The sequence below is a fragment of the Squalius cephalus genome (genome assembly GCF_949319135.1).
Source record: "Squalius cephalus genome assembly, chromosome: 13".
Taxonomy (NCBI): Eukaryota; Metazoa; Chordata; class Actinopteri; order Cypriniformes; family Leuciscidae; genus Squalius; species Squalius cephalus.
The window spans coordinates 16,818,598-16,833,759 of record NC_137134.1 but is presented as its reverse complement, the minus strand read 5'-3'; the positions used below and the strand labels follow the sequence as shown (position 1 = coordinate 16,833,759).

At 39.5% G+C, this 15,162-nt stretch overlaps 1 protein-coding gene across 4 annotated transcripts in view; it reads left to right on the top strand.

Annotated features, from left to right (window-relative positions):
* dennd1b (DENN/MADD domain containing 1B) overlaps positions 1 to 15,162 on the top strand; it is a 92,132-nt gene that overhangs the window by 20,069 nt on the left and 56,901 nt on the right. For all 4 annotated transcript variants that reach the window (XM_079890027.1, XM_079890025.1, XM_079890026.1 and 1 more), the window contains one exon: positions 4,715 to 4,758. Coding sequence is in view for 3 of the 4 variants with exons in the window: in XM_079890025.1 (XP_079746151.1) it covers positions 4,715 to 4,758 (44 nt within the window). In the remaining variant the exon portion in view is untranslated. The remainder of the gene's footprint in view (positions 1 to 4,714; positions 4,759 to 15,162) is intronic.

Sequence of the window (15,162 nt, the reverse complement as noted above, 5' to 3'; positions counted from 1 at the left end):
TTTAACAATATGAAAGAGTGAAAAAATCAATAAAAAAAATCAAATAAAAAACACCTTATTTAGTCATTCCTTTATATAGTCCAGTATGTTGGAAGAAAAACATTGCCATGCATCAGTGATACTAGGTTTAGCCTTGTTAATTCGTGCTGTTGTACATTCACAAGTCACTATTTTATGTAAGCTATGAATCCAATATGTTTTTGCACACATGTGCAGAGTAAACCAGTTCTGTATTATTGTCTTCTTTGCAGCTGTAAACCCAACAAACAACATTCTCTTTTGCAGTGCACTTATACAGAGATCAGAATCATCATTGAGAAGACATAAACCCGGATTAGACATATAATCAATTTGTAGTAAAGAGGACAAAACCAAGTTTACATTAGTCCATAGGTTGTCTTTATTGTCACTTTTGATGCATCCTTTCTAAATAAAGATACTAATTTCTTTAAAAAAAAGAAGAGTTCAATCCCCAATCTACCGGTAGGTAAGATATTGTGACGTCATTACACTGTATTGAATCATGACAATAGTTGGAAATTGAAGAAAAAAAAAAAAAAGTTAAAATATTTAGAAAAAGGTGCATTTAAAAATACACACTTTCACATTCATTGAAATTTTACCTCAAAATCTTAAAGATGTTATTGTCAGCTACCCATCACTCTCTCTCTCTGTCCCTCTGACGCAGCTCTTCATTCTTGTCTCTTTCCCTCTCCCTCTCTCTCTTCTCCCTTGTGTTCCTCTTTCTCTCCCTGGCAGTGGTTCCCATCCTCTCACCCATAAAATCAGCATAAAATTGACCTGACTCTGCCAGATCAGATGGAGGAGTTGGGCTTCAGATCCCTGGGGAGAAGGAAATTCAGTCTTTGTAAAAATATTATAAGACAAGGTCCGTGAAATCTCACAATGGGATTATGTAATGCACCTTTGTCAGTCTTTTCACTCCCCCCCAACCCCCCCCCCCCCCCCCCCCCCCGAACTCTGGTCAGCACCGGTGGAGAATATGCGGACATATTTACCTTTGCAGAGAGAAGTGAGACTACTATGGTGGATTCGTCCATAGGGGTGGAGATACAAAAAAGAAGGGGTTCGGCTATGAAAAATGGAGAGATCCATTCGATGAAGGAAGGCTGAAGTTGGGTTCATGCCCGACATGCTAAATCATCACAGTGTTCATTCTGCTAGATGCTTCATCAGACATCACTTCCAGCACAGCAGAACTGAATCATCAGCACTGTTGGCGTGGATTAGATCAGAATGAAGAAGCAAGAGTTTCAGTTCAAATATGATGGGAAGTTCATATTGTTACTCTCTAAATTAATGCTTACAAGAAAGAGGAAATGGCTAAAGTGCAAATAATCCATATCTAACTTGACTCATTGATGTGATTTATTATGTGATTGTGTTTTAGCTGCCGTTTGTCTAAAAACCTACACTATAAGCGTGTTATGCAGTTGATAAGGTGTTCTAGGTGGTTGCTTGGTGGTTCTGCAGTTTTTTATTATTATTATCATGCGTTGTAGTTTTGTTTTAAACATACTTTCAGGGTGTGGTCACACTTGTAACTCGGTTCACTTGCTTCTTTTACCGACCCTATAGATACAAAACAGTGTTTTTCCTGGCTTAAAACGAGGTGGAGGTGGTAAAATCCTGATCATGGCTGAAGAAAACACTTTTTACTAGCACATATATTTTTTATAATACAATATATTACAATTACAATATATATATTTAATAATAAGGTAATTATTATTATTAATTACATTTTACAGATAAATGTATTAATCTGGTGCACTTTGAGAGTTCAAAATTAAGAGCTCCAACCCATGTTCAGTGTGCAAATTGAACAAAGAAAAGTCTGTGCATTGACTTGTACCTGAACTTTAAAGGGGGCTCTAGGGCTTGTGCACTAGATTTGCTGTTAAGAATAAATCATCCACCCGACAACTGCTCAAATCTATGATATTCTCTGATTTAGATATCTGCACCTGACCATCACACTACAATTATTCAAATTCTCAGTGTTAAGCATGATGATATGGTAACATATCACACTGAAGTAGGCTGCTTTTAAATGAAAATTTATTTAAAATAAAATTTCTTCTTTGGCAAAATTACATTTCTTTACTAGCCTAAACACAGGCTTTACTCCTTTCAAACTTATCATTGTTTCATTACATCATTGTTGGAATACACTCTTGTCAGAATAATTCTGTTAAGCTTGTGTATATCTTTAGGTAAAGCTGTTAAGTTATAAAGCAATATCTCATGTAGGGTTTTTCCTTTGTGTTTTATGTAATGACCATTATAAGGTTCTCTAGGCATGGTTTCCTTGATTGCTTTTCTCTGAAGAGAAATACAATCATTCTTTATCCTTGAAATGAGAGTTCCGATTCTTTTTTTTTTTTTTAAGGATTTTACTTTTGGTGGTTTTGCCTTTTCATTAGGATAGGATAGTAGCTAGACAGGGGGAGAGATGGGATCGGGAAAGGTCCACGAGCCTGGACTCGAACACGGGTCGCCCGAAGCGCAACAGCACTATGTGTCAGACTCAGCGCACTTGCCCACAAGGCTAATTTATAATTTTTTTATAACTTGGCCCGTCTGAGCCGCGGATTATCTGCAGCATCCGCAGATATAACCGCGATCCACGCATCACTATCGAACACTCAGAGAATGGACACAGGCCAGGAATCCGCAACAGAACCGTTTTGGTGGAAAAGGGGTAGCCTATCGGAGCATGTGAATGTAGTAGATAGTTTTGTCGACAGCTGGAGGCGGCACGAAATTTGTGTGCTGGTCTAAATGCGCTTGTTGTATATACATATGTTTTGTAGGGTCGCATCTTGTGACATCATGTCCTGTTTTTGGTTTGTTTAGATGTCTTTGGTTCAGTTGAACCACACCAGAGTTCATTTGGAAGTGGACCGAGACTTTTCAGCAGTCTCAGTCCGCTTGTTTGGTGCACACCAGGTTTTAGATGGCAGCGTTCACACTTATTCAGATGAACCGCACTAACAGAACAATCGCACCAGAGTTCATTTCAATCGAACCAAACCTGAAAAGTGTGAACTTTCTTAGCTCTGACTTAGTCTGCTTAGTCCAAAGGTCACAACAGTGAAGTTTTGGTGAAATTTGCGACAAAAGGTCTGTTGACTTTTGTCAATATAGTGTAGCGAGGCATGAAGCACTGTCCACACAGAAGTCACTTTCAAACCAAGTAGCTTTCTGCTGGTCAAAGCAATGAATTCATGTGAGCAACTTTAACACAAGTGAAATCTGTCTCGCCCTCACACAAAATTCCCAATCGTGCAGATTCCGATTGAAATGACTGGATTTCTCCCATTAAATGTATGATATATATGCAAACGAACCTTTAGTTCTGTGTCATGGTTGTACAAGTTCTGTGTGATAATCTGCTCTCTTCTGAGAACATATTTATCTTTTACTAGACAGGATATTTAAACTTCCTGTAACAAACCGGTGTATGATGCAAGGTCAGTCATACTCTGAATACTATCTTAGATGAAGAGGTGTTGCTGTTTGGAACTTTTGTTTTGGTTGCCAAATATTTAATGTGGTTACATAGGAAACAAGTCCAGTTATTTCAATAGGAATCCACAAAATCTGGAATTTTGCATATGGTTTAAGGTAGGTTCAAGTAGGTCACAGATTCGCTGTGTGGACCAACAGAAATCTGCTTTATCTGAAATTGTCTTCTGTGTGCTGGGCTTCATGCATCACTACACTATTGACAATAGACATTGGACTTTTTTGTCTGCAATATCGATTTGTGCAAAAATTCTCAGCCCTATTGTCATAACATCGAGGTTGTAGATCAGACGTTCCTTGCACACCCTGTGTGTGTCTGTGCACCAAACTCATTGTTTCAGGGTTCTCACATTGACCTTCAGCAGACATTGAGTTGTTGTTTTGTGGTCCAAGCTGATCTCTTTAGAGTGACTCATAGCAGAGGCGTCTGGAGTGCTGCCTTATTATGTGTCACAAGGCGTTTCCAAGTCTGCACACACTTATTTATGTCAGATTATGGCATTTCACCAAAAATCTAAAATAATACTAATATGTGTTAAAAAAAACCTGCTTTAATAGTTAATAGTACTGAGTTAATGTTAAGTTATTAACTCCAAAACATTGGTTAGCAGTACTAGCACACATGCTCTGACATATTGATAATAATAATAATAATTAATAAAAATGAACTTAAAACCTAAAATTATAATAAAATTTGTTTTATTTATTTAAATTACAATTGATTGTATTTGTTTTATATATAATAATAATAATAACTTATTATTAATGTATTCGTATTTGATATGCCCACCCCTGGCCTATGACATATAATATTTATAAAAGTAAATAATAAATTAATTCATATTTTGAATGTGAGCATTATATTTTTAAACGGCTGCAGCAAAGGCTTTCCTTTAACAAATTTAGGTGTGAAATATTAATGCAGCGCCACACATCTGCTGTTTCTGCAGGTAGTGGAGTATTGTCTCTGTGTCTGTGTTTCTAAAGGCCTCTATCTAACCGGATGGCATTTGCATATGCAGAACGTTCCATGCCTCTGCTCGTTGCCGCGGTGTGCCGACACATAGGAGAAACCACCCTTGCCCCCACCCCCTTCATTAATATGTATGTGTTCTGAACGGTGCGTGGTTGCTGATTAATGCTGTCTGTCAATTTCTTACAGATCCGACAGTGCTGTGGAAGTTCCCTCAGGACTTTGGAGACCAGGTTGGAGACAGAGGAACTTTTTTTTTCTCTTCGTAACCCCCCCCCCCCCCCCCCCACACACACACCTAACCCACCAGCACCACATCCACGACCCCTCCTGCTCCTAAGGCCTCCCTCCCTCCTTCCCTCCTCACTTCCTTCCTTCTCTCTCTCTTTCTCTCTCATGCGGTGTGATGTTGCTGATAATGAAAAGCGGTGAGCAGGTCTTCAATAAGCGTTGTTCTGGTAATTATCAGCTGGCTGTGATGTGAATGGGTGTGGATGGAGCTTCTTCATACGCCCACCGCTGTATCTCACACCAGTACAGCTGTGTGTCACTCAATGGGTTGGTACTATATCACACTAGTAACGCATAATAAGCGTGTAATAAGAGTAGTAATAGACTGAAATATCTGCTTAATCAGCCCATATTTGCCTATTTTGTAATTATCACATTACATTCAACCTAGTGTCAATTCCAAAATATGTGATGTTTTATGTTATGTTTTGTAATGTTTTATCTTATATTATGTTATGTTTTGTTTTATGTTTTGTTTTATGTTATGTTTTTATGTTGTTTTTTATGTTATGTTTTATTTTATATTTTGTGTTTTTTATGCTGTTATGTTTTATGTTTTGTTTTGTTTTATGTTATGATGTCTTTAAATAAATATTCATTTTTAAATAATATTTATATTTTTAGATAGATACTTTAGTAGATAGTTGGATTTTTAAAATATATATTTTTATTTAAAATGTATTTAAATATAAAATATAAAATTTAATATTATTTATATATTTTTTACATATTTTTAAATATTCATACTTAAAACATGAAAGTATTTAATGTTAAGCTTTAGCTATATCTTATTTACTATATCTATCTATCTATCTATCTATCTATCTATCTATCTATATATATATAAACTTAATATTTAAAAATGTACATTTTAAATATTATATACAATTGTATGTATATTCTAAATAAACATTTAAATTTGGAATCATGTATATCTGCATTGCATTGGTGATGCTGCTCTCTATATATTGGCATTGGATGTTAAAAACTCGTATCAGTTGAGCACTAATTATAAGTTAAAAATCTTTCACACGTATCATTTTATTGCCCTCTTTATAATTAAACTTTAAACTTCCTTCAAATAGGCATTGCAGAACTTCTAAAACTATTATCAGTAAAAGAAGAATTGAAATGTTAGCATTTGTTTTGTTGGTTGTTGCTTCAGTGTAGTTTAGGTCATATGTGTTCTCTGCACAAGCAGAAGTGGGTCTGGGTCTGGGCCTGGGTCATAGTGCAGCGTTGCGGTTTTCACACTTTATTTCTGCTCACTCGGCCTCAAGGTCTCCATGTACACGCCTCTCCTCTCAGCAAAGCAAGTTGGACGGTTCATTATGAGCTACAATGAGATTGAAAGAAAGGAGACCTGAGCATCTTTGGCTTTCGTGTGCACTTTGGTCTTCATCCGTCTTTTGCAGCGATGCTTCAGAAACTGCATGCTTAGCCTGCAAGAAGCGTAATTTAAATGTCGGCGAATAAAAAGACAATAAGAAAACTTAAAAAAGTCCTCCAGAAAAGTCTCGTCTCAGCTTGTTTGGTGACAAGATCGTTTCTAGTTTAAGATGTGTACAGATGGATCGGCCTTTTCCACATTGACATAAAGGCCCTCATTGAGTTGCCTCATTACCAGGATTAGGCTCTTTTCGCGTCTTTGTACGGCTGCTCCCTCTCTATCCGCCGAAATCCCTTTTTTCCCCCAAGTTAGCCAGCATATGGCAGCAGCAGCTCCGATCTCTACAGGCCTCCTTTGTTTATCCTCTTATTGTTGCGGCGCGTAATGACAGTTGTAGGCCGTAGATCGGGGTGGAGGGGTTACTTTACCCCAGGGGAGCGAGAGAGAGAGAGAGAGAGAGAGAGAGAGGGCGAGGGAAGAGACGGAGACAGACAGGACTGTGGATTATGGAAATATGAATTGATTTTTTATCCTCCTCTCTTCCACTACCCGCTCTGCTCGAATAGGGACTCTAAATGAGGGGCGAACAGACTGGAAGCTGGCACAGAGGGCGGCGAAATATGAAGTGCAATCCCTCGGCCCCAGAGACTCGCCGTGGCCGCGGTCACCTACAGCTGCCATGTGGAGCAGCTAGAGAGCCGTATATATCTGAATCGCAAGGAGGCCATTTTTTTGCAAATGAAGCAGACAGATGGAAAAGCGAGACTTTATTGCCACAGTCTCTCTCAGATCTCTTTCCGGATGTCAGTTTAAAGGGAAAAATAAAAGAAATTAAACAGATATGCATATGCGGGGTATTATTTCTGCGCCTGACATTATTTGAAGTTATTTGAAAGGATTTGCAACGAAAAGCCTCATGTTTTCATTGATGACGGGTTAAGGAGCACCAGCTCGTAAATAACTGGAGAGATTAGCTGTTCTCCTCTTTTACTGTTGCGTGCAGTAAATGTGTCTCAGTGTCTTGAACCCTGTAAAGCACCGTCTTATCTTTGTGCTCTATGTATATATCAAAGGGAAGTTTAATTTGTAATTATATAGTAACACTGAGAAATCACAAAGCTCTTTTTCCTTGGTGCTTTTATAGCACAGTGCAGCATATTTTAATGTTGCTTTTTACTAACAGGTGTAGTTATGGTTATTAGCAGGGAATCTGGAATCTGTGCCCAGAGAAAGCTTGAAAGATTTGCACAGTATTTGTGTGTCGTTTATATGTTTAGACTAATATTAGAGTGATTTACTGTCCAACCTGTGCCAGTCCTGTTCCCCCTACAGTCCATGTACATTGATGTGAGTTCTGCACCATACTGTTAAAAGGCAAAAGCTAATAAAAAAAATGTAAAAAATTAAATGAGTGATATAATAAGTGACATTTTAAAAGATACATGAATGTGTTTTATACATTATTATTTTATTATTGATATACTTTTCTAAATAAATACATAAAAACAATGATTTGGAAATATTAAAATATTATAATATATAAATATTTATACTATATTATTTACATTTTATTTGTATTATAGTTTATTATTATTGTTATTTAAAGGTTAAATGCATTGTTTTTTTTAAGGACAGGAAATTATGTAAAGAAGAGGCGGGAGAAACGATTCGGACTCGCAGCGTCAATACATTATTATTTTATATATATAGTTTTTGCTCTGAAATCTGATTGGATGAGCCATTTTCGAAACCTTTGCAAAATAGCCAATTTACACAAACCTGTGGCTGCACATCAATCGAATTCTGTGTTAAGATTTCAACTGAAACAATTAAATGAATATAATTGTTAAATATTTGTGTATTTCATATCGCCGTCTTATAAAAACAGTAAGCCATTAGAGGTTGTGTTAAACGAGACTTAGGGTTAAGCAAGGCCTGCTATCCTGCATTTAGGAGATAATCATATTGCCTTGTTTATCCATCTCAAATTTAACCTTTAACCTTGACATTATCATGCACATCCTTGAGATTTACACATTTCTCCAGCATTGCTTTGTCTCCCAAAGGGAATAGCGCAGCGCTAACATCACATTCCAAGCCACCAGCGGAGTGTGTTTGACCTGATGGATGTTGGAGAGTTTCACAGGAGCCTCCAGATGTCACCCGGCCCTCCATCTCCTTAGTTAGGCGGTAAACCGGCATGCTGAGTGAAGCTACAGCTCATGTAACAAAGCGAGAAACTGCGTCCCCGGAGCCTCGCGGGGCAAATATTTGTCTAGCTTTGACACAGTGTACAATCATATGCCCCAAGCCTGACACTTCATGATTGGTAGCCTTTCCCCCCGCTTCACCCCCTCCTCTGCAGGACACGCACCAGCAGCCCGGGGGGAAGGCCAGCCAGCGGAGCATCATCAAGGAGCACGAAGAGCGTCGGTGTGGTTTCAACGCTTTAACATGGAGGGCATGTGAGAGATGAGCCGTGATTGAGAAGAACATCGACTGCCGGAGCTGGAGGAATGGAAAGGGGGGCCATGCCTTGCTCTTGGGGTATCCCTTACTCGTCTCATTTGGGAGATTTTTCCTCAGTTCAGATCTCCAGAGAGTGGGTAATGTGAAGGCCGGGCCCAGTTAGCTGGCCTTTGCATCAGGCTAGTCGAGACATCCTCACTAAGGCCACGCTGTTGCCCGTGGCGTCTGATTACCCTGACCTTAGGGCTTTGAGAACGGAAAAAAACGTTCTCTTCATGTTTTTTTCTGTTAGCAGTGCCAGAAACGCTGGAGGGTGCTTGTAGGAAACAGTCTTCATTACATCGGATGTCTCAGACATTGACTTATTCATCAAGAAAGTGACATCTTGCAAACAAATAAAATAAAAGGGATATTTTCAACTCTGGTCTCACGTCCTCTTTGAATGTGGAACGGGATGATTGGTCATTCGTCGGTTTTACTTCCCTTTGCAGCCACAGTTTCAGTCCACGTAGTGAACTGAAATTAAGAACTGCACGATGACCTGCCATTTTAAATGTTATCTTTAAGTATTCTAGCTCTCAAACCTCTTGAGATTTGCATAGTGCGACAAACCTCAATCGAGGAAGGAAACACTTGTCGTTGGCCCAAAGTGCAGGATGTCCTGGTTTGGTGGAGGAAGAGATCGACGGAGAGAGAGAGCATGAGGGGGTGGTGGTTGCGTTTCTCAGAGACTCAACACGCTTGATGTAGCTTCTAGCCACAGCTGAGAGAAAGAGAGAGAGAGCGAGTGTGAGTGAGCGAGCGATCGCGTGGTCCAATGGGAGTTGACAGCTTAAACGCAGAAAATCCCCCAGGCCACTTGGCACTCAATTAATGATGTTTCTGGCTCTGTGGTTCTCGGGCATATGTAGCTGAATCTCAGCTTGGCCCAGTAGAATATCAGTTGTGTATTCTTAAGAACAAAAAACGCTTACCCGTCACATTAATATATTCATTGCAGAGTGTTTTGGAAAATCTATCCGTTTGCGTTTGCTTTCGAAATTAAGCGAAACCTTGTTGTTTGTACACCGTATTAGCAGCCTGAATATAATAGATACTTGTGGGTGGGCTCTTTTCCCTTTGAGCCACCTAAAAACCACTTCAGAACACCCTGGACACCACCTAGCAAACGTGTAGTAGCTTATTGATCGTGCAAACTTGGCTAATGAGCTAAATTTGATTGAATCTCTATATTAATGTGGAAAATTAGGAATTAAAACAATTTTACACCATTATTCCTCATTTACATTCTAAAATTTTTGTCTCGAGGGCTAGTTTTTTTTTTTTTTCAGAAACCCTTTTCTCATGCGTAGCACTGTAAAACTCTGGTTTCCAGTGACCACAGGCCTAGTGAAGCTGGTGTTGGAAGGCTTGGGGTGGTTAGCGTGAAGGTTGCGTATCCACACTGCCCCGTGTCTCCTCCCAGCGGTCCTGTCACGCACTTGTCAGTTCTTGAAGTGGGCTTGAAGTGATCAATACATCACCTGCTACATTTCCTTAAGCAGTCTCAGACAGACGGCGTGTTTGCGCGGGAAAGAAATAACCTCTGTGCCAGCACACCGAATATTAGCTTTTTACCACCTAAGGGTCAGCGCAAGAAGCCGCAAAAAAGAAAGGAAGATGAGGGCTAAAGAAGAGAAATCAACCTCCTCCCGCTCTGTTTGGCTCGTTTCAAGTGAAAATGTAATGCCCTGTGTCAATTTGAAACTCTGGAAGAGCTACCCCTTTAGCACTTTGCCTCGATCCAGGGGCGAAGTCGGCACTTATTAAAGGCGCGTAGTGCAGGGTCAAAAGCGGCAAGCCAGCAGCATACGATTAAAACGTAATGAAAGGAATCTTGGTTGGAGATTTGAGGGTCCAGAGAAGGCAGACGCTTATTTTATCCCCATTGATGTGCCGTTGCATCAGGCGCCGATTCTATTACAGAATATACACTTGAAACTACAGCACTTCAAACCTGCATGACCATGTCATGGATGGACATGACTTTATGTGCTGATCTAATATCAGGTATCATTCATTTAAAATTTAATTTAATATCATTATGTTGGCAATATAAATAAAGTTCATTTTAAAATTAATCAGATTTGAAGCTTTAAATTTTAATTAATGGTTAGGCTATTGCTTAGCCATGATGTTTTTAAAGGCCAAACCTAAAGACATTTTGTAATTCGTAATTTTGCAAAACATTTGCAAGGAATTGTAGCAAATTTGACAAGAAATACAAGAAATTAAGCCGCAGTTATGAGAATATGTTGCATTTGTTAGATAAAGTAGCATTCATGAGAAACTGTTGCAGTTACAAGAAGTAAAGTTGCGCTGAGATAAAACAATGATAAAAAGTAGTTACAGTTGACCTTAATGTTCTTTTCTTAGCCATGTAGTTTTTTATAGGCTAGACGAAATAATATTTCAAAAAATATTCACAATTGTGCATGAGAAACCAAATCGCATTTATTGAGAAATAGTCGTAATTGTTAGATAAAATAGCATTTATGGGAAACATTTGCAGTTACGTTAAGTAAAGTTGCGATTGTGAGATAAAACATTGCAATTCAATTTTGAGTAGTTACAGTTGTCTTTATTTTTTTAGGCAATAAGAGTATTATGATGATTGTTTTTCTTATTTTTCTGTTGGGATTGAGAACACTATTTTCATATTGCAGGAGAATTTACATTGTTGGAGGGACCAGAGCCATATTTAGACCAGAATAGACCGTATGCACCAGAGAAACAAGCACGCAGAATTTTTCAGTTTTTGCGGTAGCTCTGTATATTTCTATGGCATCGCTGTCGAAGAGTAATTAGCTGGTGAAGTGGATTTACTTATTGTAGAGAATGAGACTGTAATGTTTGAAGCAGATGTCATTATAAATGTCATAAACCGGGAATATTTTAAAACGAGCAGTTCAATCATAAATCTGTAAGATCTTACCTTCATGCTGTGGGAATACAAACCGGAAGACAGAACACAACAAGCACAGTGTTAAAAAGGGGCGTGGCTACATAAGGTTTATATCAGTAAGCGAGCGCCTAGCAACCACCCAGAACACCCTAACAACCATGTAACGCTATGAAACCACACCTTAGCAACAGCATAGCAACCACCACCGATATTCTAGCATCGTGACGGCGAGCTTTGCACAGGCGAGCAGCGCTCACGTTTCCTTAAGAAAATGTAGTAATTGCAGTAGTAGACTCATTTGATTTTGGACCCAGTAGCATTTTCGTCATCATAACCACGGGGTGCTGCATGTGTTATGGCTCATTCTCTGACACCCAGAGAGAGAGGGATATGGAGAAAGAAAAAGCAGGACTTAATTGGGGTTTGGGGGTACAGTGAACACTGACCTGTGGGGAGATTGGGTTTGAACCTGTCACTGGGATCTCGGTGCCGTCAGCATGGTGGCTCTGCCAGTCTCTTTCTCTCTTTCCTCAGACACACACACACAATCACACACTTCTCCCCTGCTGGAGACAGTTCCATAGCGCCGTGTAGACCTGCTGGCTGGCAGAATTTTTAAAGAGCATGGAGGTTTAAAGACAGAAACCCCTGGGGAGGAATCCCACCAGCTTGGAAAGAGAAAGGGGGAGTTTGCTGTCTCTCTCTCGCTCTCTATTCCTGTCTTTCTCCCACCTTATCTCTCTTTTCTCTCCTATCTTCGTCTGTCGGTCTGTCTGCCTGCCTGTCTATATATCTCAGTTCTCATGCTTTCTCTCCCTTACCTTCCTTCTGCCTCTTTCTCTCCTTTTCTTTCTCCCTCTATTTCTCACCACATATCTCTCGCACCCCCTCCCTCCTTCATCCCAGTATTGACAGAATGAAGAAATGCTTTTCACTCGCTCATCCGGTGCACCGCTTAGTTCCCACTCACAACATCTTTCTCTCTCTCCCTTTTCTTTTTCTCCCTCCCTCCCTCCCTCCCTCCCATTCTGGTCTTACTGTTCCCATCTAAATATTCAACTCTAACGTTCACATCACCTAGTAACATTGGCTACGTTCACGCTGCAGCTGAATGTGGCCCGAATCTGATTTCTTTTTCTCCTTACAGATGTGACACAAATCTGTTTTTTTTATAGAAGCCCATTTCTGAGTAAAAAAATAAAACGGAATTGTCAGAGAAAGTTTAAAATAAGAAATACATTTGCAGTTGTGTCAAAAAGTTGCAATTGATAGATAAATTTGCATTTACATAATAATTGCAATTACGAGAAATAAAGTAGTTGCAGTTCAAAATACAGTTGCAATAATTTTAATAGTTGCAGATGTTACAATTATGAGAAATATAGTTGCAATTATGAGAAATTTGCATTATGTGAAATGGTTATAATTAATAAAGTAGCAGTGGCAATAAAAAGAATGTTGCAATTGTCGTTCAAAATAGTCGCAGTTGTCCAAAATTGTTTAAAATAATGTCACAATTATCTAAATTTAAGTTGCAATTAAGAAATAGTTACAATAATGAGAAAAAGTTGCAGTTACGAGAAATGTCGCAATTATCAAAAATAGTTCATCGTTAAGTTTCGCAAATGACGTTTTTTTTTTTTGAATGACAGTGTTATGCACAAAAATCATAACGAATCTGGCTTTTTAAACCCTATCCAGGCCAAATACATATTTAGAAATACATTGAAATTGCTTTTTTTTTTGTGCTTTTTTTTTTAACACATCAGTCTAACTACAACATGTTTGTAGTAATTGCTGCTTTGAAAGCACCCTTACAGTCAAATGTTTCCCTATACTCAACTACTTGACACTGATTGCGTCTGAGTTGTGGTTCCACTATTTCGAGCACCCATTCCATTGGAATCGGGCAGTTTTGTCTTGAGGTGTGAACGTTGTCATTATGCAGAAGCCCCCTGATATCTACTGATGCTGATGCCAGTGGTGGATCTTCTGCTTCCAACCAGCCCAGCAGAAGCTCCCTTCCTCTGCAGGGAGTTCAGGGAGGGAGCGGTAGTGTCTCCCGGTAGCGTGGGGCGGTAATAAATGCTGCTGGTGGAGGAGAGAGAGAGATAGTGATAGAGAAGCTGTGATTGTAGGCCTCCGCATTGGGACCAGGGGGGAATGGAGACTGCTGTCTCATTGAGTGATATCCCTGTCTCAACAGTAAATAAATAATGCAGCCTGCAGAGTTCACCCTGCCTCCTCCAGTGAGTTGTAAATGCATTAGCTGTTTTATATTCTTTTGTCTTGGGAAAATGGTTGGGAGGGAGGCAGAGAAAGGGGAAAACAGTACAACCAAACAACAGGAACGATAGCAACTCACGTTCCACCTCTTCACACGATCTGACTCTCCTCCCAGAGCACGCTTTGGTGTAGTCCCCCGATCACCTGGATGAATAGTAATAAAAGTCTGCGAGAAAGAGGTGTGTAATGCACATGCGTACAGAGATTTAGATCTACTGAAACCTTGAGGAGAATCGTGAGAATATTTCACTCGGATGCCGGAAGCCAAGTGGCTCAGGTTTAATGGATATGAATGGGTTCGAAAATCACTCGAAGTAAATATACAATCAGAATTTACTTTAATGCACATTTCTGCTACTTTGAGTTCAAATAAATATCTTTGTAATGTTTCACCACAACCTGTTCCACAACCGAAAAACTGACATTTTGTCATAATTTACTTCGTTCCAAACCTGAATGACTTGCAGAGCATGCAGAATAAATACAATGATTTTTTGGACCCCATTGACTCTCATTGAATGGACAAAAACAAAAATATATTTTTTTCCCCCTTAGCATCTATTATATCGAGACCACTTATCAAGTTCTTCCTACAAATGATTATATATATATATATATTTTTTTTTTACAAATTGTAACAATTAGAAAGTAAAATTTGTTGCAAATGCCATTTCATGTTGACATTTGGAGTTTCTGTGGTCTTAATCATGGCTTAATTCTTTAGATTGTTTCAATTGACATGGCATTATGAATGCATTCATTCAGCTGCATGTCATCTGAAATATTGTCTTTCGTCTAGTCTGAATATAATATCCAGTATGAATTTTATTCGCTAGTTCCTGTCTAACAGCTCAGATTGACAGCAGGGACCAGCATTGACTGGCGTCAAGCAGGCCAGTGTGGGACCGGCGACAACTTCTGCATCTGCGAAGGAGACAATTTTATTTGTGTTGCATCCGTTTGCATACACTTCTGCAAAAGCGTGGCGCAGCTTGGCATAAACACTCGGGGGAAGCGCCTATAGGAGTTAATGATAGTAGCAGTCACATACGGCAGCATCAGGCTTGCGTTCGCGTGACAGCTTTAGTGCCGTACAGTCATCCGCCGCGCCACGACACGGCGAGGATGTTTCTGCCGCTGCCAACGTTCCTCTCTCGCCTGCCAGAGCCTTCAATCTCCTCGCCGCTCTCTGTATCACATACTAACTCTCTCACTCTGTCTTCCCCCATCAGCACCACCGCCTCCCACCGAGAACAG